The 22,253-nt window shown below is 44.8% G+C and overlaps 1 protein-coding gene and 1 pseudogene across 2 annotated transcripts in view; both read left to right on the top strand.

Moving 5' to 3' along the window:
• Window positions 1-22,253, top strand: part of LOC126278357 (ankyrin repeat domain-containing protein 65-like) — a 77,204-nt gene that overhangs the window by 12,910 nt on the left and 42,041 nt on the right. The window contains exons 2-3 of one of the 2 annotated variants that reach the window (XM_049978413.1): window positions 7,269-7,418; window positions 20,583-20,852. In XM_049978413.1, coding sequence (XP_049834370.1) covers window positions 7,269-7,418; window positions 20,583-20,852 — 420 coding nt within the window. The remainder of the gene's footprint in view (window positions 1-7,268; window positions 7,419-20,582; window positions 20,853-22,253) is intronic. The other variant, XM_049978416.1, reaches the window with a different exon arrangement.
• Window positions 7,631-7,748, top strand: LOC126279203 (5S ribosomal RNA; annotated as a pseudogene).

Here is a 22,253-nt window from a genome sequence, read left to right as displayed (position 1 = left end):
ACTCAATATGTTATTCTCGCATCACATTTTGGACCTGTGAAGACTTCCTTCTTAAAGATGAGTAACCCCAGAACATTACAATATGTAACATAATTGAATGAAAAATTCCAAAATAGTAAACTTTTTAATTAGTCTGCCCTGCGAAAAAGGAATATTCTTTTCGATGATGGAAGGAAACATACATTCTCAAAACTGTTCAAATGTTCAAAAGTGTTCAACTGTGTGTGAAATCTTATGGCACGTAACTGCTAAGGTCGTCAGCCCCTAAGCTTACACACTACTTAACCTAAATTATTCTAAGGACAAAGACGCACACACATGCCCGAGGGAGGACTCGAACCTCCGCCAGGATCAACCGCACAGTCCATCACTGCAGCGCTCCAGACCGTTTGGCTAATCCCGTGCGGCGAACATACGTTCTAACCATGTTTATTCGCAATATGATCACGATTCCGTCAGAAGATGCGAAGATAGAGTATACTTTCTGTTTACTAGCTAAGACAGGGAACCGTTTATAGTACCGGCACGCGAGGAAGGTATTAAACCGAGCTAATTGGCTCGGCGGTTTAAGGTGCCATGAGACGGATTGCGCGGCCTTTCTCACCGGAGATATGAGTCCTCCCTCGGGCGTGAGTGTGTGTTGTTCTTAGCATCAGTTAGTTGAAGTAATGTGTAAGTCTAGGGTCCGATGACCGCAGCAGTTTGGTCCCTTACGAATTTGCACACAGTTGAAAATATTAATATGAAAACAACAAAGATGGTAAGAAAATCCAGATTCGCTTCAGCTTTTCATTTATAATTTTTTCGGCACTATTTTCATACAGGTTCGATCTAAAGGCTCCGTTGCGTTACGTTAACCCTCTGCTAGGGTTTTAAAAGTACCGTCCATATATTAATACCGATAGAATTCTTACCTTGTGGTCATTAAATAGTTTCGCCTACATTTTTACCGAGTATATGATGAATACAATTTCTTTTGCTACTTTTAGATACGTTCGGTGATTACTTTTCATCTCCCACACCCCTCAGCACTTCCTCGTCTGGCAGTCTGTCTGCATACTTCATTTTTTCCTAATCTCTGCTAAGTGTACATTTCAAAAGCGCACAGCACATTCTTGACTGCCCTGCACATTGTCATAGCTTCGACAACGCACAGTGGGGAACTCAAGACAAAACTCTTTATTAACTCTTTCGTTAGTAATATTTCCATTGTTTTGAGTCATCAGTCCTATGCCCCTGTACGGTTAAATGATGTTGGCATCCTCTGAGGTAAATTATTCGTAAGGTAAAACTTTCCACCTTACGGATCTCCGGGCAGGAGCTATTTAGGAGGATGTCGTTACCAGAAGAAACATAACTAGAATATATGGTTCGGAGCGTATGACATCAGATCTCTTAATCATGTAGGTAAGGTAGAGAATTTAAATAGCGAAATGGATAGCTTAATGTCAGATATAGTGTTAATTAGTGACGTTCTGTGTCAGCATTAACAGAGCTTTAGGTCACGTCAGTACAGGGTTATAAGTGCAAAATAAAGTATGGGTAATGCAGGAGTAGGTCTAACAATGAAAGAGAAAATAGCAATGATGGTACGCAACTGTGAACTGCACAGTCATCCCATTATCGTTTTCAAGACAGTCGTGAATCCAACACCCACCACATTACTAGAAGTCTGCATGCCAACTTTGTAAGCAGATAATGAACAGAGTGAAAAATTTAAGAGGAAACTAAGGAAATTTTAATCGTGATGGAAAATGAAATACGGTAGCAGGATAAGGAGTAGAAGGAAAAATAGTAGGAGACCACGAAGTGCGGTAACGGAATGAAAGATGAAGGCGTCCAGCAGAATTTTAAACATAATTTAATTACCTCTGTTAAAAAAACTGCAGAAGTGTGGGACATTAAGGAGATGGGAAATGGATAAGTTGAAAGTAGCAAAGCATGTTGAGAGTTTCAAAACGAGTATTAGTAACGAGAGACGAAGGTAAGGAGCACAACTCTAAGCAAATTAACCTTGAGAGATGAAATAGTGAATAGACTGGAGAACCCAATAGGCAGACAGACATTCCTGGAATAACACAACAGATACTAGATCCAAATGAGGAGTGGGTAAACACAAAAATGCAGCAAATGAAGCTGGCAAAAGGGAATACAGGCGTGTAAAACGCTGAAATTGGCAGGAAATGGAAAATTGGAAAACAGGGCACGCAAGTATGTAGAAGCATGGAGAACGAGGGCAAAAATGGGTGAAGTATGTAGAAAAATTAAGGGATCTTTGGGGATAAATACAAGAATTGTACGAATCTCAAGAATTCAAAGGGCAAGCGACTACTAAGAAGGGAAGGAAAAGTTGAAGGGTGCAAGGAATTTAATAAACTGGCATACAAGGGAAATGAAGATGAGGGAAATATTGTAGAAAAGAAAGAGGAAGTAGACGAAGATGAGTTTCAAGATAAGATATTGTAACAAAAATTGTACAGAGCACTGAAAGACCGACGAAACTAGGTGCCTGAAATATTTCTGCGGCATTATTGCGTCCCTTAGGAGAGCCAGCCATGACAAAACTATTCCACTTGGTGCGCAGGATATAGAAGACAGAAGAAATGGCGTCAGAATAATGCAGAAAGTAATAATGCCAGCTGGCGCTAACAAGTGTGACTATTACCAAATTATCATTTAATAGGTCATGGTTGCAAAATATTGACATGTTTTTACGGAGGAATGGAAATACTGATAGTATGATATGAGCCTGGGTTCCGGAGAAGCGTGGGAATTCGTGAGAAATTGCTGACCCTACAACTCATCTTGAAAAAGCAGGAAACATATGCTTATATACAACTTGTACAGACGCCATACTGTGGTTATAATAGGAATGAAGGAAAGTTCTAGTTGCGAGAGGACTGAGCCTGTTGTACACCAACCACTGTATACTGAAAAAGGGGTAAAGTAAACCAAGAAGAAATCAGGAGATGGAATTAAAGTTCAGGGAGAAGAACTAAAGCTTTTGAAGTTTACTAGTGACACTGTAATCCAACCAGAGATAGCAAAGTCTTGGATGAAAAACCTGAGTGGTGTGGATAATGTTTTGAAAAGATGTTATGAGCTGGAATATAGCAAAAGTGAAACAAGGTGATGAAATACAGTCGAATTACATCAGGTGATCGTAAGAAATGAGATTAGGAAATGAGATACTAAATGTAGTAGATGACTTTTACTGTTTGGGCAGCAGAATAATTGATGATGGCCAAGGTCGAGAGGACAGAAAATGTAGACGGGCTACAGCACGATAACAATTTAGAAAAATAGGACTTCGTTAGCTTCCAACACAGATTCAACAGTTAGGAAGTTGTTCCTGAAGATATTTTTCTCGAGTGTAGCGTTGTACGAAAGTGAACATATAAGATTATCTATTCAGACAATAGGAGTATGCAAACTTTTGAAATGTTTAGCTGTAGATGAACGATGAGAAGGTTATAGCGATTAACTAATGAGGAGGTAGTGAATCGGGAAAAACTAAACGTCACTTATGGCGCTAGGTGACTAAAAGAAAGTAGCAGTTGATAGGATATTTCTGGGTGCGAAGGGACCGTCATTTTGTTTATGGAAAGAGGCCGGGAAGAATGCCGTGGGTAACAATTGGAGACTAAGGAATGAATACTGTAAACAAGTACAACTGACATAAGTTGCACTTTTTGAGTCAACAGTGTTCTGATAGCTTCGATGAGGCCCGCCACGAATTCCTGTCCTGCGCTAACCTCTTCATCTCAGAGTAGCACTTGCAGATTACGTCTTTAGTTATTTTTTGGATGTATCCCAATCTCTGTATTCCCCTAGTATTGTTAATTTTTACAGCCCCGTCTATTACCTTGGCGATTATTCCATGACGTCAGAACGCAAGTCCCGTCATCCTACTCCTACTTCTTGTCAGAGTCTCCCATATGTTCCTATCCTCGCTGATTCTTCGGAGAACGTCCTGATTCCTTACCTTACCTTACCTAACTTTCAACATCTTCTATAGCACCACTTCTCAAATGCTTCGAGTACTCTGATCCGATTTTTTCACTGCCCATGATTCACTATCATACGGCGCTGTGCTACAGAAGTAAATTCTAAGACATTCCTTCCTCAGTTTAAGGCCTATGTTTGATATCAGCAGACTTCTGTTGGCCTGGGATGCCTTGTTTGCTTGTGCTAATATCCTATTTATGTCCTCCTTACTTGGTCCGTCACGGGTAATTTTGCCCCCAAGGTATCAGAACTCTTTATCTTCGTCTGCTTAGTGATCACCAATTTTGATGCTGAGTATCTCGCTACTCTTATTTCTGTTAATTTTCATTATAACTGTCTCTTTCCCGTTCACTCTCAATCCATATACTGTATTCGTTAGACTGTTCATCTCATAGTAGTATTTAAACGGAACGAACTCAACTAATTGTTACATGTGTTACAATCTGCGTCTTCCTCCACAACTCTTGCATTCTGTGGTTCCATCTCGCACCACAAAAGTTGTTTCTTGTTGTGCTAACACGAGTTCCATCACCCTTATCCGTTCTCCTATTTCCCACACTTCCTTTTCCTGAATGAATTTACGAACAAAACCTTTTAATTCTACAACGCTAAAAAAAAAACCGGGAACACCTATTTTGCCATTGCTATGATCGATGTCCTGTTGTTGCTACACTTCTAACTATTTTTACTCAACTCCTGACATGCTTAAAGCATTGCAAACATTGCAGTTTCTCTCCATTGGGCACCATTTTTATTCTTTCATTATTTCCTGTTATTATTTTCGTTTTCTCTATCGTATTGTCCTCACATAATAGTTTGGTGTAGCTTCAATCTTCTCGACCATTCCTTGGAACTTTCTCGTCCTTGCCTAGTACCGAGCGAGGTGGTGCAGTGGTTAACACACTGGACTCACATTCGGGAGGACGACGGTTCAATCCCTCGACCGGCCATCCTGATTTAGGTTTTCCGTGATTTCAGTAAATCGCTCCAGGAAAATTCTGGGATAGTTCTTTTGGAAGGGCACGGTCGACTTCCTTCCCCGTCCATCCCTAATCCGATGAGACCGATGACCTCGCAGATTGGTCTCTCTGCCCAAACACCCCAGCCCCCTGCCTAGTGTTGTAACGAGACGAGAATACTTTCATCTGGTCGTAACTTCCGTTTCTGCTCTGGGAGAAGATACATCAAACTAGTTTACTTTGTTACATTACTGAATAAAATAATTACTTAACTTCCACATACTTCATTGTCACAGGTGTACTGGACAATTTACAACTATTATGGAATAGCAAAGCGTAGCTTGATACACTGATTAACGAACTTTACTCGTGAATTACAGTGTTCACCATTTTCTAAAGAGCCACTTCATCAGAAACTTTGATAACTTGGTGGTCCTACACTGTGATTTTGACTGCTTCGGCCGGCCGGTGTGGACAAGCGGTTCTAGGCGCTTCAGTCTGGAACCAGGCGACCGCTACGGCTCAGGTTCGAATCCTGACTCGGGCATGGATATGTGTCATGTCCTTAGGTTAGGCAGGTTTAAGTGGTTCTACGTTTTACGCGACTGATGACCTCCGATGTTAAGTCCCATAGTACTCAGAGCCATATGAACCATTTTCTGACTGCTTCGGACGAGGTACTGCATGCACGACACAGTATTGACCTCAACGTGAGGGTGCTGATACGCTGAGTGGGAGGGCGTGTCTTCTGGAGTGCCTCCCACTGATTCTTGCGGACTGCAGCGAACCCCCGCTAATCTCTGTGGTATTTATTTACGTTGCTGATTTTTGTATGGCACCGCGATTTCTGGACGATAGTTTACGCACAATACCATATTTGTTGAACTGTGAGATTGTGTCACATGGTCCTTTCGATAGCAACGCTGAATCGCAGCTTCTAAATATATAGATAAGGGTGATGATGATGATGTTTGGTTTGTCGGGTGCTCAAATGCGCTGTCGTCAGTGCCCGTACAGTCCCAATTTTTAACAGTCGAGTTTTTACACAATCCAATCAAACTACTGTCACGAATGATGATGATGATGATGATGATGATGAGTAGGAGGAGGAGGACAACACAAAAACTCTGTTTCTGGGCAGAGGAAATTCCCAACCCGGTCGAGAATCGAAGTTGGGCAGCAACGCTAGCCACTTTTTTTTTTTTTTAATAACTGACAATGCACCAGTTCCCAAGCGCACACATCACCCAACCAAAACTATCCCAAGGACAAACACACATACTCATGCCCGAGGGAGGAGTCTAAGAACCGTCACAGGTACCAGACTCACAGTCCATGACTGCAGCGCCTTTTTTTTTCTTCTTTGACACCAAAAAATTCTCGTTTTTTCCAAAAAACTTACTGAAGGCAATCAATTAAAATAACACAAAAGAAGTCATTTCGACAAAACCTAAAGAGTGAAATACAGAAAAAGGTATAGGAAGGAATTTTAACGTTCACATACATTCTTTATCCGTCACTTCTACATCGTGGAAGCTCTAAATCGATAGAAATGTCTACAAAAATAAAAATAAAAAATAAAAAAGGGGGGCATGGTAACTCATCCAACCCCTTGGCGATAAAAAACAAGATACAACATATTAGAAAAAAAATTCACGATAACGGGGCATCCGGAGCCACGTCCAATGTGCGGTGGCCATATAGTGGGAAAAGCCACACGGATCTGCGTCATATCCACTCACCATCCCGTAGTGGTCATAATGGCCAACAAGCCACATGAAGGTATTGTTCTTCGACCGAGGAAAGAAGGTTGAATCGGGACGCACGAGAATCTCTCCCGAGGTAGCCGCCTCCGACCTCCTGAGGAGAAAAGCCAGTTGTCGGCGAAACCATCTCCAATGGTCATGACCGCAGGAATTCAACCGATGAGATAATGTATCAGTTTCAGGGCAACGATTGCAGCGATCCGTTATACTGAGGCCAATACGAAAAAGTCGCACGTTGGTAGGTACACCACTAGTCCACGAGCTGCGGACAGAGAACAGTGCACAAGATAATGACAATACTTTAAATCTATCCCTTATGCTATCACTCTGTTTTATCGGAGCCTTTTGATTGAGTTGTAGTTAGTTATGCACATGTCTTTCAAACCAGTTGTTTACCTTGCAATGTTTTCTCAACAATCTTCTCCCAGTTTACATTGTGAAAAGCGATCAGAGCAACAAAAATTTCGACGTTAACGGTTGTAAAGCCTCGGGCTCAGAATGCACGTTGACAGAGGGCACTCCTTCCCCTGTGCAGAGCACCACCAGCAGACACCGAGTGAGTTCGCTGCATGCGGCGGCGCGGCGCGGGGACTGCGAGGCGCTGCGTCACCTGCTGCAGCAGGGCGCCTCGACGCACCAGAGGGACTCACTGGGCCGGACCGCCCTACACTTCGCTGCGGCTGAGGTGAGGACAAACCCTGCTCTCTCTCTCTACCGCTCCTGTGCAATTTGCCGTTTCTATTTACATACCTGTGTTACCTCATTATCTGCTGTAAAGATGACACGTTGAGTAGGAGATAGGAACTACGAAAAGGCTGCTACACGACCGGAGAAAGCAGTTATGTGCTTGAGGTGTGCTTGCTTGCGTGAATATGTGTGTGTGTGTTTCTTTCCAAAGCCAGCGCCCTTACCGCAATGGTAACACCGGTTCCCGTCAGATCACCGAAGGTAAGCGATGTGGGGCTGGGCTAGAACTTGGATGGGTGACCCTCCGGTCTGCCGAGCGCTGTTGGCAAGCGGGGTGCGCTCAGTCCTTGTGAGGGAAACTGAGGAGCTACTTGATTGAAAAGTAGCAGCTCATGTCTCGGAAACTGACATACGGCCGGGAGAGCGGTTTGCTGACCTACTGCCCTCCATACCCACATCCGGTGACGCCTGTGGGCTAAGGATGATACGGCGGCCGGTCGGTACCGCTGGGTGCGCCAGGGCCTGTGAACGGAGTTTTGCGTTTACGTTCCTTTCCAAAGAAGGCTTTGGTCGAATGCTCATATGTCACAGTCGTTTCGTCGTTTCTCTCTCCAGCTCAACGTGCCATCTTTGTGGTGAATAGGATTCTATCCTTTTTCATAATATTGGTGATACGACAACGTTGGCTTCCCTTTATTTAACCTCTACATCTGCAGTACATAAAAAAGTTCTATATGGTCTCAAAGATGTCCGTTTTGAAGTTGCCAGCAATGTAGCTAATAGAATATAAAAGTTTGTTTAGTGGGTAATCCTTCCTACGTGTTGGAGAATGGATCTGCACGAACTTGACACCTGAATGTGGGTTTTCTATCTATTCTCCCAGAACCGTTGTTCACAGTGAATATTTTTTGAGTTGAACTTGCATGAAACAGACACTGTAATTGGTTCCAGCCATGTTCCTAGTGGTTTAAATGAACGTTTGAGTTGTAATTGTCATACACAATGTGTTACTAATAAGAGTATAAATGCAGATATTTCGATTGCTGTCTGAGGACGGTGTACTGAACTGCGTTACATCAGTGTTTATTTCATTTGGTGATGGTGCTGGAGGTAATAATTGTAGCTATTAGGAGTATTATGTTTTTAACTTCTTAGGACTTGCAAGTAGGAGTGACAAGAAGAAGCCTTTAATTATTATTTTTCCGCTGGCCAGCAGGTCAGGTGTTAAACTTTGGACTCGTGGACGCAAAACGGTGAGACTAAACTCATAAGCGAAGTCCACCTAATGGTGCAGTTACGACCGTGCAGAAAACATCAGGTACTAAATTATGTGACGTGTTTGCGTGAAGACTATTGACGTAGAGAATTAACAACAAACACACGTAAGTGGATAACTGTTAACGTACAAATGATCATAATATCTGCACTTATACCCCTAGCGCTCTTTATGCTTTACATGTTATGAACCACAACGGAATGACTGGGTAAAAGTATTTCATGGTAAAACAGAAATAGTCAGATGTCTGTTTCATGCCCGAATGTCAGGAAAGTGGCAGTGTCCAAAAGTAATTACCAACACCTTAATTCATTTTTCCATTGACAACAGCAACGAAAGGAAACATTCATCAGCAGAGCGTCACACTCTCTCTGAAGAAATTCACTGTCATTGCAAAATACTCACTCCCAAGCACACTCGTCATTTTGCTGCATCGACGACTGCGTGTAATGGCTTCGTACATCTTCCACATACTAAAAATGCGATCGATTCAAACCATTTCGCGTTTTTTCACTTTTTATAAGTGAATATAGGCAGCAGAGCAACCAGAAAAACAGACTTATATTGCTTCTTTCAGAGATTGTCCTACTACTGATATGTGAAACTGAGCTGTAGTTTGTTTTCTAAAATATGTGATGGCAGTGTTTGTAGTCTGTTTCATGCTCTAGTTTAGTATTTCACCTGTTCTGGGAATAGTTTCGTTTATGCTATATTGTGGTTTTACAAAGGGACCCCAATACATAGTACGAAAACATCTCGCTGGACTATGATGCCACAGTAGACTCCACTAGTGCGACATTGTCTATGCAGTATGGGCACGCGGAGTGACCGCGTGGTTTAGGCGCTATGTCACGGACTATGCAGCCGCTCCGGCCGGGCATGGGTGTGTGTGTTGTTCTTAGCATAATTTGGTTTAAGTAGTGTGTAAGTCTAGGGACCGATGACCTCGGCAGTTTCGTCCTTTAGGAATTCACACACATTGGACGTTTATATGCAATGTGAACCACCACGTGGCAGGTCAACAAGGTAGAGCACATAGGAGAGCAGACGCAGCAATGTGACCGAAGGCATGCATGAAGAGTTTCTAGATTCTGCGAGAGTAATGGTAAGCTTTTCATTATTGTGAAGTGCTCTTAGAGGAAACGATGTTGCCAAATGTGCACTATTAGTGTAGGGAAATACACTCCTGGAAATTGAAATAAGAACAGCGTGAATTCATTGTCCCAGGAAGGGGTCAGATACATCACATGATCACACTGACAGAACCACAGGCACATAGACACAGGCAACGGAGCATGCACAATGTCGGCACTAGTGCAGTGTATATCCACCTTTCGCAGGCTGCTATTCTCCACTGGAGACGATCGTAGAGATGCTGGATGTAGTCCTGTGGAACGGCTTGCCATGCCATTTCCACCTGGCGCCTCAGTTGGACCAGCGTTCGTGCTGGACGTGCAGACTGCGTGAGACGACGATTCATCCAGTCCCAAACATGCTCAATGGGGGACAGATCCGGAGATCTTGCTGGCCAGGGTAGTTGACTTACACCTTCTAGAGCACGTTGGGTGGCACGGGATACATGCGGACGTGCATTGTCCTGTTGGAACAGCAAGTTCCCTTGCCGGTCTAGGAATGGTAGAACGATGGGTTCGATGACGGTTTGGATGTACCGTGCACTATTCAATGTCCCCTCGACGATCACCAGAGGTGTACGGCCAGTGTAGGAGATCGCTCCCCACACCATGATGCAGGGTGTTGGCCCTGTGTGCCTCGGTCGTATGCAGTCCTGATTGTGGCGCTCACCTGCACGGCGTCAAACACGCATACGACCATCATAGGCACCAAGGCAGAAGCGACTCTCATCGCTGAAGACGACACGTCTCCATTCGTCCCTCCGTTCTCGCCTGTCGCGACACCACAGGAGGCGGGCTGCACGATGTTGGGGCGTGAGCGGAAGACGGCCTAACGGTGTGCGGGACCGTAGCCCAGCTTCATGGAGACGGTTGCGAATGGTCCTCGCCGATACCCCAGGAGCAACAGTGTCCCTAATTTGCTGGGAAGTAGCGGTGCGGTCCCCTACGGCACTGCGAAGGATCCTACGGTCTTGGCGTGCATCCGTGCGTCGCTGCGGTCCGGTCCCAGGTCTACGGGCACGTGCACCTTCCGCCGACCACTGGCAACAACATCGATGTACTGTGGAGACCTCACGCCCCACATGTTGAGCAATTCGGCGGTACGTCCACCCGGCCTCCCGCATGCCCACTATACGCCCTCGCTCAAAGTCCGTCAACTGCACATACGGTTCTCGTCCACGCTGTCGCGGCATGCTACCAGTGTTAAAGACTGCGATGGAGCTCCGTATGCCACGGCAAACTGGCTGACACTGGCGGCGGCGGTGCACAAATGCTGCGCAGCTAGCACCATTAGACGGCCAACACCGCGGTTCCTGGTGTGTCCGCTGTGCCGTGCGTGTGATCATTGCTTGTACAGCCCTCTCGCAGTGTCCGGAGCAAGTATGGTGGGTCTGACACACCGGTGTCAATGTGTTCTTTTTCCCATTTCCAGGAGTGTAGAAACAGATGTTGCTAGAAGGCCGGCCGGTGTAGCCGTGCGGTTCTAGGCGCTTCAGTCTGGAACCGCGTGACCGCTACGGTCGCAGGTTCGAATCATGCCTCGGGCATGGATGTGTGTGATGTCCTTAGGTTAGTTAGGTTTAAGTAGTTCTAAGTTCTAGAGGACTGATGACCATAGATGTTAAGTCCCATAGTGCTCAGAGCCATTTGAACCATTTGTTGCTAGGAAATAATTCGGTGGGAGGACGAAGGATCTTAGCTGGCCAAAGAAATGTAATTCCCCACAAAACTCGTTTTTTTTCAGATTTCGTGTGGAGAGACGAGAAAAGAAGGTATTCTGCTGTTGCACTCCTCTCTGCAGCACGTACTTTGAGGCACTTTAACTACTGCAGGAAGGTCGCCCGAGACTTTGGCACTGAGTGTAAGGAATGGCAGTCGACCATGCTCATTGCCGTATAAAACCTGATTCAGTGTGATCCGGCCACAGTCACATATACAACAGTTGCTTCCCAGAATTGCGATCTTACATGCCATTGGTCTTCAGATACAGCCTCATAACGATACGCACAAAATCACTCCGGTAAAATTCTACCTGTTACACTTCGCGATGTCTAGGTGCCTAAGTGAGGTTTCCACTTGACTAACAATGGATGCTGCTCTTGCCACTCCAGCGAAATATCTCTGAGTGGACGTTGGACCGTGCGGAATTCTAGCTTTGAACTGACTTATTCACTGACACATTCTGATAGAAAATTGCCGCTGAGTTGTCTCTGGACTCTGATTTTTCTGAAACTGTGAGTGCATTAACAGAGGAGTGAATTAAGTTATAAAGCGTTGAAGGATTTTTATTTTTCCAGCAGAATAAGGTACAGGTCCACCACATTGACATCTGACATTTGTTGCTTTCTCTGCTGTCGGCAGTAGATGAGCTGGTAGTTTTCAAAAAGTGTGTCATTGCCACAGAATCATACGAGCTTCGAGAGTTGTTTCACATATAATGCCTTTATAGAAAATTTCCTCCCATTTGTCTAATCAGCTATTAGTTTTAACACAACTGATATCGTATTATGATACCACAAGTAAACAAAAACCGTGCCGTAATAACACCTGGACTTATTTTGTTTACTGAAAGTAGAGCTGTTCTCAAGACTTACTGTTATTCGTTGGATTACAAAGACTTTTGTTTCTAGTTCTGGCTGTGAAATGGTTCGCAGACTGTTCTGTTGTTGCGGTTTCTCACGGCAAACTAGCACATATTTGACTTGGTGCTGATCGCAGACTGGTGCAACCAACTCACCCCTACTCTACATTTGTTACTGACTCTTCTGACCGCAGTCTCCCAGTCCTCAATGTATTTAGCCCCAGCAACTGCTACTGAAGTGGTCAGCTTGACAGTTGTGTCTGTACGGCAGCATAAAATCTGATAATCTATTCAGTGGTGACACTACCAGGTTCTCGTGAGACGAATGATTATATCACGAGAACAGCTGGCGTATCACGCCATCTTAGGTTTAATCTTAGTAAGCTGAATTTGGTAAATCAGTTTTAGAGTTAGATCTTCGTCTCTGTTTCCTTTCGCAAGATGTTCTACGATTACTGAGCTTGTGTACAGGAAAAGGTAAATATTTTCTTGTACTGAGCGCCACATACGTACAGATACGTTTTATCTGAGACCAGGACGCCTTACTGGATCACGCGACGTGATATTTGTTTCAGAAGTTTTTGATAATACATTGCTGAGAGATAGTTATTCGTTACGAAACACATTGAGGATTCTTAGAAACGTCCTCAACATGTGTGCGATATCAGCACATGAACATTTGATAGACGATACCGTACCACTTTACTCTTCAGTGGAATAATACAGATTACATTCGTCATAGGGGAGCAGCAGTAGAGAATCAGTCAAATGTGAAATAGATGTTTACTCGTAAGAGGCGTGAAAGACTGACAGGAGCTATTTGTAATGTATTTCAGGAAAAATACGTTCCCAACATAAATCTTAATTCGTATCATGTGTGTGTGTATTCGTTAGTGTGTAACAGAGTAAATTGACTACTTACATGACATATTTAGCTACATACTGTACTTCAGGTATTCTTTTGTGTATGTGTGTGTGTGTGTGTGTGTGTGTGTGTGTGTGTGTGTGTGTGTGTGTGTGTGTGTGTGTGTGTCCCGGGGGGGGGGGGGAGGGCTGTGTGTGTGATTGTGTGATTTTGGCTGTAGTTTTGATTTATTGCTAACATTAGTCATACAACAGTTTAACTGTTAACGTTTGGAATTTATAAACCACATCAGATAAGACCGACTAAGTTTTCATTCGTATCAAGTAATTATTACAAGGAATAGCTATTTCTCGATATACATTACTGGCCATATCTACCTACAGACATCAATGAAATATACAATTAAATCTACAGAAGAGGGCAAAATCTTGACTTAGGTTAAGGAGGTCTAACAATTTTAGGAAACGAACGTAAAGAAGAAGCTTAGCCTGTAATAAATTAATAGAACCCTTCAAGTATATTTTCGAAAGTGCTCTCATAACAAGAGCTTCGAGAGAGTACACGTTGAGCAATACATTGAGTCAATGCAGAAATATCGCTTGGAGCGCAAATGATAATTGAGACTTCGAATACCATCATTAAATAAACATTTAATTAACACTAACAACCAAAGGTATATGATGTGATTACACAGTTACTCTCAGCTTGTTTACACTACTGGCCATTAAAATTGCTACACCACGAAGATGACGTGCTACAGACGCGAAATTTAACCGATAGGAAGAAGATGCTGTGATATGCAAATCATTAGCTTTTCAGACCATTCACACAAATGGTTCAAATGGCTCTGAGCACAATGGGACTCAACATCTAAGTCATAAGTCCCCTAGAACTTAGAACTACTTAAACCTAACTAACCTAAGGACATCACACACACCCATGCCCGAGGCAGGATTCGAACCTGCGACCGTAGCAGCCCCGCGGTTCCGGACTGCAGCGCCAGAACCGCACGGCCACCGCGACGGGCCATTCACACAACGTTGGCGCCGGTGGTGATACCTAAGACGTGCTGACATGAGGAAAGTTTCCAACCGATTTCTCATACACAAACAGCAGCTAACCGGCATTGCCTGGTGAAACGTTGTTGTGATGCCTTGTTTAAGGAGGAGAAATGCGTACCATAACGTTCCCGACTTTGATAAAGGTCGGATTATAGCCTATCGCGATTGCCGTTTATCGTATCGCGACATTGCTGCTCGCGTAGGTCGAGATCCAATGACTGTTAGCACAATATGGAATCGGTGGATTTAGGGGAGTAATACGGAACTCCGTGCTCGATCCCAGCGGTCTCGTGTCAGTAGCAGTCGAAATGACAGGCATCTTATCCGCATGGCTGTAACGGATCGTGCAACCACGTTTCGATCGCTCAGTCAAAAGATGGGGACGTTTGCAAGACAACAACCATCTGCACGAACAGTTCGACGACGTTTGCAGCAGCTTGGAGTATCAGCTCGGAGACCATGGCTGCGGTTACCCTTGACGCTACATCACAGACAGGAGCGCCTACGATGGTGTAGTCACCGACGAACCTGAGCGCACGAATGACGAAACGTCATTTTTTCGGATGAATCCAAGTTCTGTTTAGAGCATCATGATGGTCGCATTCGTGTTCGGCGACATCTCGGTGAACTCACACTGGAAGGCTGTATTCGTAATCGCCATACTGGCGTATCACCGGATGTGGTGGTATGGGGTGCCATTGGTTACGCGTCTCGGTCACCTCTTGTTCGCATTGACGGCACTTTGAACAGTGGACGTTACATTTCAGATGTATTACGACGCGTGGCTCTCCCTTTATTCGATCCCTGCGAAAACCTACATTTCATCAGGATAATTCTCAACCGCATGTTGTAGGTCCTGTACGGGCCTATCTCGATAAAGAGAATGTTCGACTGCTGCCCTGGCCAGCAAATTCTCCAGATCTCTCACCAATTGAAAACGTCTGATCCATGTTGGCCGAGCAACTGGCTTGTCGCAATACGTTAGTCAGTGCTCTTGTTGAACTGTGGTATCGTGTTGAAGCTGTATGGGCAACTGTACCTCTACACGCCATCCAAGCTCTGTTTGACTCAATGCCCAGGAGTATCAAGGCCGTTATTACGGCCAGAGGTGGTTCTGGGTACTGATTTCTCACGATCTATACTCTCAAATTGTGTGAAAATGTAATCACATGTCAGTTCTAGAATAATATATTTGTCCAATGAATACCCGTTAATCATCTTCATTTCTTCTTGGTGTAGCCATTTTAAGTGTCAGTAGCGTATTTATCGAACAGTTCACGAGTGTACAGCTGACTCATATTGTCCAACGGGCACAATGTTTCGGCCATCAGACGTGTCTGCATCGTCAAGTGCGCTGACGAGCTAGGACGAACTGAGCTCCTGAGGGCGCGCGGCCGACTAATAACCACTGTCCCCGCGAGTCACTCCGTCCTTGACCCACTCCGGCGGCCGCGAATCGGCTGCTACTGAGACGCTAGCGTCGCGTCTGTGATAACATTGAAGTAGGTGCTCTGTTCGCACTGGTCACTAGATCGTTTTGTTTGCTGCGAGCGCACCATGTCCCGAACAGCGGCCCTCTCTCTGCTGATAATGTTCGACTTCGAACAGTTAATTCTCATCAGACCACAGCATCCCACACGACGTACTTCTTCAGCTTCTTCAGGCGGTATTCGCGCCGCAGCCCGTTCAATTTCGCTGACGATGTCCACGACAGAACTGAGGGGTGGGAGCGAAGCACCTCACTCTCGCCTATGATTGTGAATTTGTATATCTAGTACTTCCTTGGAAATAACTCAGCCTGTGTGATTTCCGAGGTAACGCTTCCTCGTTCCTCTCTGCTGTGTCCAAGATTTTCAGATTTTCCGAAGTATTACAAGCTTATACTTCCGACCCCACAACAATACCAGCAAGCCGCCGCTGCAATGTCAGCGCACAGGTGTCCCGACCGTCGATCTTGGCTACTTCCGCATAAAACCTGTCAGATGACTGATGACTCAAAAAAATGGTAATCAAGCAGGCCAAGACAATATGTCGACACCGTGTACAGAGTGTTGCGGTCTGGGGGCGAGCGTTATCCTGTTGGAAAAAAACAGCCTGGAATTCTGTCCATGACTGGCAGCATACCAGACAGGCGCACAAAATTGCAATCAGGTTGTGTGGGATAACCACGAGGGTGCTCCTGCTGTCATACGAAATCGCACCCCAGACCTCAACCCCATGTGTAGTTCCAGTACCTCCTGCACGCAGGCTGATTGGTTGCAGGTCTTCAACTAGCTCCCTTCTAACCACCAGTCGTAACGAGGCAGAACGAGCTCTCGTCAGAAAACGTAAGAGACGTCCACCATGCTCTCCAGTGAACTCTTGCTTAACACTACTGAAGTCGGAAATCACGGTGGTTTGGGGTTGGCTGAATGCACACTACATAGGGTCTGTCTCGGAGCTGTCCTTGAAGTAATAGATGTGTAACAGATCTTCGTGTCACTGTTGTTCCAATGGCTGCTCAAGTTGCTGCTGGGGATGGAGTACGATACGCCCAAGCCATACTCCGAAGACGATGGTCTTCCCTAAGGTCATTGGCCATGAGGAGCCCTCTGTTCTTATGGGCGTACAGTATCGTGACACCGCTGCCAGCTATCAAATACCGTAGCTAGATTCCTGCCAAGACTTTCTGCAGGACCACAGAAAGAAACATCCAGCTTGTCATAGTCCTATTACAAGACGTTATTCGGTAAGGTGTTAACAATGACGTTTTGGCACCTTAAAGGCGTTCTCGAGTAGCATCAACATACCATGTCGAGTCTAAAAGGTACACTACTGGACATTAAAACTGCTACACCAAGAAGAAATGCAGATCATAAACGGGTATTCATTGGACAAATACATCATACTAGAACTGACACGTGATTACATTTTCACGTAATTTGGGTGCATAGATCCTGAGAAATTAGTACTCAGAACAACCACCTCTGGCCGTAATAATGGTCTTGACACGCCTGGGCATTGAGTTGAACAGAGCTTGGATGACGTGTACGGGTACAGCTGACATGCAGCTTCAACACGATCCCACAGTTCATCAAGGGTAGTGACTGGCGTATTGTGACGAGCCTGTTGCTCGGCCACCATCGACCAGACGTTTTCAGTTGGTGTGAGATCTGGAGAATGTGCTGACCAGGGTAGCAGTTGAACATTTTCTGTGTCCAGAAAAGCCCGTACACGACCTGTAACTTGCGGTCGTGCATTATCCTGCTGGAGTGTACGGTTTCACAGGGATCGAATGAAGTGTACAGCCATGACTCGCAACACATCTGAAATGTACGTCCACTGTTCAAAGTACCGTCCATGCGAACAAGCGGTGGCAGAGACGTGTAACCAATGGCACCCCATACCATCACGCTGGGTGGTACACCAATATGTTGATGATGAATAGACGCTTTCCATGTGCGTTCACTACGATATCGCCAAACAGGGATGCGACCATCATGATGCTGTAAACAGAACCTCGATTCATCCGAAAAAATGACGTTTTGCCATTCATGTACCCAGGTTCGTCGTCGAGTATACCATCGCAGGCGCTCCTGTCTGTGATGCCGCGTCAAGGGTAACCACAGCCATGGTTTCCGAACTGAAAGTCCATGCTGGTGCATACGTCGTCGAACAGTTCGTGCAGATGGTTGTTGTCTTGGAAAGGTACTGATGTGTTGACTCAGGGATCGAGATGTTGCTGCACGATCCGTTACAGACATGGGTATAAGATACCTGTCATCTCGACTGCAAGTGATATGAGGCCGTTGGGATCCAGCACGGCGTTCCGTATTACCCTCCTGAACCCACCGATTCAATATTCTGCTAACAGTCATTGGATCTCGACCAACGCGAGCAGCAATGTCGCGATACCATAAACCGCAATCGCGATCGGAGCTTCATCAAAGTCGGAAATGTGATAGTAGGCATTTCTCATTGTTACACGAAGCATCACAACAAAGTTTCACCAGGCAACGCCGGTCAACTGCTGTTTGTGTATCAGAAATCGGATGGAAACTTTGCTCATGTCAGCACGTTGTAGGTGTCGCCACTGGCGCCAAACTTGTGTGAATGCTCTGAAAATCTAATCATTTACATATCACAACATCTTCTTCCTGTCAGATACATTACCCGTGTGTAGCACGTCATATTTGTGTTATAGCAATTTTAATGGCCAGTAGTGTAACTATCGCTCATGGGCTTTAGCGCAAACACTTGAAGGAAATCCGATTTGCATCGTCATGGTAGCGCTATTGGAGCTACTGTTATATGCCTGGCGCGAAGTTAGAATAAACGTCTTTCAGATGCTCAAACTTACATGCCAACTTTCGTCTATGCCCCACAACTTGTTCTTGGTGTTCCGTTTTTTTTTTTTTTTTTTTTTTTTTTTTGGCCCTGTATCATGTGCTACATTCATGCCAGTTGATCTACATCATTCTGACAGTTGTTGTATGTACATAACGGAGTAAAAGGAAATAGGAATATGTGAGTGTTGGCAAAATATCGCGATAGCAACACAACTGTAAACCTAAAAGTGTTCTAGCCTCCAATTTTTTCTGACAGTGGCTCTAGCATCTCAGGGTAATTTATTTATTTATTGTTCCGTCGGATCAAATTAAGGAGAAATCTCCATTGTCAATGCATGAAATTATAACACGATAATAGAAACAGAGAAAAGGAAATATAAGTAACATATTCAGGCGCGAATTCGTAAGTTTAAATAAAGAAAATCAACAATGTAACACTGGAATTTGCTTAATTTTTCAGCTCTTCCAGGAGCTCCTCGACAGAATAGAAGGAGTGCACCATGAGGAAAGTCTTCAGTTTAGACTTAAAAGTGTTTGGGATACTGCTAAGATTTTTGAGTTCTTGTGGTAGTTTATTGAGAATGGATGCAGCAGAATACTGCAATCATTTCGGCACAAGAGTCAAGGAAGAGCATTCCATATGCAGATTTGATTTCTGCCTAGTATTAACTGAGTGGAAGCTGCTAACTCTTAAGAATAAGCTAATATTGCTAACAACAAACAACATTAAAGAAAATATATACTGTGAGGGCAATGTCAGAATTCCCAGGCTAATGAATAGAGGTCGACAAGAGGTTCTCGAACTTACACCACACATAGCTTGAACAGCCCTTTTTTGAGCCAAAAATACCCTTCTTGAATAAGAAGAATTACCCCAAAAAAATAATACCATATGACATAAGCGTATGAAAATATGCGAAGCGGACTACTTTTCTTGTTGAACTGTCACTTATTTCAGATACTGTTCTAATGGTAAATAAAGCAGCATTTAGTTTCTGAACATAATCCTGAACATGGGCTTTCGACAACAGCTTACTATCTATCCGAACTCCTAGGAACTTGAACTGTTCCGTCTCGCTTATAATATGCCCGTTGTCTTATCAAAATATCGGTTCTTGTTAAATTGTGAGGTAGAAACTGTCGAAACTGAGTCTTACTGTGATTTTGGATCAAATTATTTTCCACAAGCCACGAACTTATTTTATGAACTACATTATTTGATGTTGTTTGAATATTACACACAAGATCCTCAACTATCAAGCTGGTGTCATCAGCAAACAGAAATATCTTCGGATCACCCGTAATACTAGAAGGCATCATATTCATATAAATAAGAAACAACAGTGGCCCCAGCGCTGACCCTTGGGGAATGCCCCAATTAACAGTGTTCCATTGGAACTTTTAATATTGCGGAGAATTACCTTCTGATTTCTGTTCTTAAAGTAAGAGGCGAACCAATTGTAAGCTACTCGCCTTAATCCATAATGGTCCAACTTCTGCAGTAATATTTTGTGCTCAACACAGTCAAAAGCCTTTGTTAAATCAAAGAAACACCTAGCGTTTGCAACCTTTTATTTAATCCGTCCAAAACCTCACAGAGAAAAGAGAATATAGTATTCTCAGTTGTTAACCCATTTCTAAAAACAAACTGTACATTTGACAGCAAACTACGTGAATTTAAATGCTCCAGTAACCTTGTATGTACAACCTTCTCGATAAGTTTAACAGACACCGATGGCATAGAAATAGGTCTATAATTCTCAACATTATCCCTGTCTCCCTTTTTATAAAGTGGCTTCACTACATGTAATGGCGCACAACAGATACCAGCATCGAGTATAGCCCTCGCATCCAGGTGAGCTTCTCCTCCCTGTCCTCTGCCGGTAGTAGACTCAGGGTGAGTGGCGTCCGTTTGCAGAACCACGAGCCGGCCTGTGCGCTGCTGCTGGAGTCCGGAGCGGAGCCGGACGCGCGCGACCACCACGGCCGCACTGCTCTGCACGCGGCGGCGCGGCTGGGCCACGAGGGAGTGGCGCGGCTGCTGCTGGCAGCGGGGGCCGACGCCGGCGCCGCCGACGAGCTGGGCGCCTCGCCGCTGCACGCCGCCTCCAGGGAGGGCCGCCGCCAAGTGGCCCGCCTCCTCGTGGAGCGCGGCGCTCCCGTCTCCGCACACGACGCTTTGTGGCAGGTAGGCATTATGGATCGACTGTTTTCACGTCCCCGATCTTCAGAAAGAGCTCCCCAAATTTAGCAAGTCACACGCGTTAGTCCACCCCTGGCCCTAATGCAAACAGTTATTCGGTCTGACATTCATTGACACAGTTGTTGGATGCCTTCCTGCGTGATATCGTGCCGAATTCTGTCCATTTGGCGTGTTAGATCATCCAAATAGAGAGGTGCATGGAGGGCTGTGCCCATAATGCTCCAAACGTCGTCATCTCGTGGAAAATGTAGTGACTTGCTTGCCAAGACAGGGTTTGGCAAGCACGAAGACAAATAGCAGAACCTCTCACCGTGTGTGGGCTGGCATTATCTTGCTAAAATACAATCCCAGGTTGGCTTGCCTTGAAGGGCAACCAAACAGGGCGTAGAATATCGCCAGCGTACCGTTGTGTTCTAAGGTGCCACGGATGACAACGAGAGTAGTCTTGCTATGCAAAGAAACTGCACCCCGGATCGTCACTACCACTTGTCGGGCTGTATACCAGGCGACAGTCAGGTTAGTATTAAACCGCTCTCTGGGGTATCCCCAGGCACGTCTTCTCTCCGCGTTGGGGCTCATGTCGAAGTGGATGTCATCAGTGACGAAAATTCTACTCCAGTCATTGCGACTCCAGGACGAAGACGTCTCTGCAGAAACCCCAGACTGTAGAGAGGTACCAGCTTGAGTGTGGCTTGCCATACTGCCCGATAAGTATGACTGATGGGCTGGAGTGTCATTTCTTTTCATAGTAGCACACGTTTGGTTGTCATCTGCAGTACCCTTACTGCACAACGCAACGTTGACGATATTCTACGTCCCGTGCCTTTGATGGCAAGCCATCCTGGGCTTACATTTCAACAAGAACGTGCTCGCCAACAAACAGCGTAAGTTTCCACTGCCTCTCTTCCTACCTTCCGAGCTGTATTATGGTCAGCAATAATGCCGAATTCTCACCAGCTGAGAACATTCGAAGCATTATGGATAGGGCCCTGCAACCATCTCGGGTTTCGACCTCACCCAAAAATTGTAAAGAATTTGGGACGATAGGCCTCAGAAGGACGTCCAACAGCTCTGTAAGTCAATGCCGAGTCATAAAATTGCTTGCGTAAGGACCAAATGTGGACCAATGAGTTGTTGACTTGCTCAGTTTGTGAAGCTCTTTCTCAAAAATAAACCGTCCAATATTTTTGAACAATTTGTTTGTCTGTACATGTAAATCATAACTAGGATATCCGTTCTACAGTATTCAGGTAATGCTATCGTGGTGCGTCTGGTTTTTGACTTAGAGTGTATTATGGTCTCATACATTAGGACCAGTGGATACAGTACCTTCTACAGCATAACGCCGATGTATTTCCATAATGTTGCTAGAGGTATTTAGCAGCA

This window comes from Schistocerca gregaria, chromosome 6 (assembly GCF_023897955.1).
Source record: "Schistocerca gregaria isolate iqSchGreg1 chromosome 6, iqSchGreg1.2, whole genome shotgun sequence".
In the NCBI taxonomy this organism is placed as follows: Eukaryota; Metazoa; Arthropoda; class Insecta; order Orthoptera; family Acrididae; genus Schistocerca; species Schistocerca gregaria.
The sequence above is the reverse complement of the archived record's forward strand: the minus strand, read 5'-3'. Positions and strand labels throughout refer to the sequence as shown.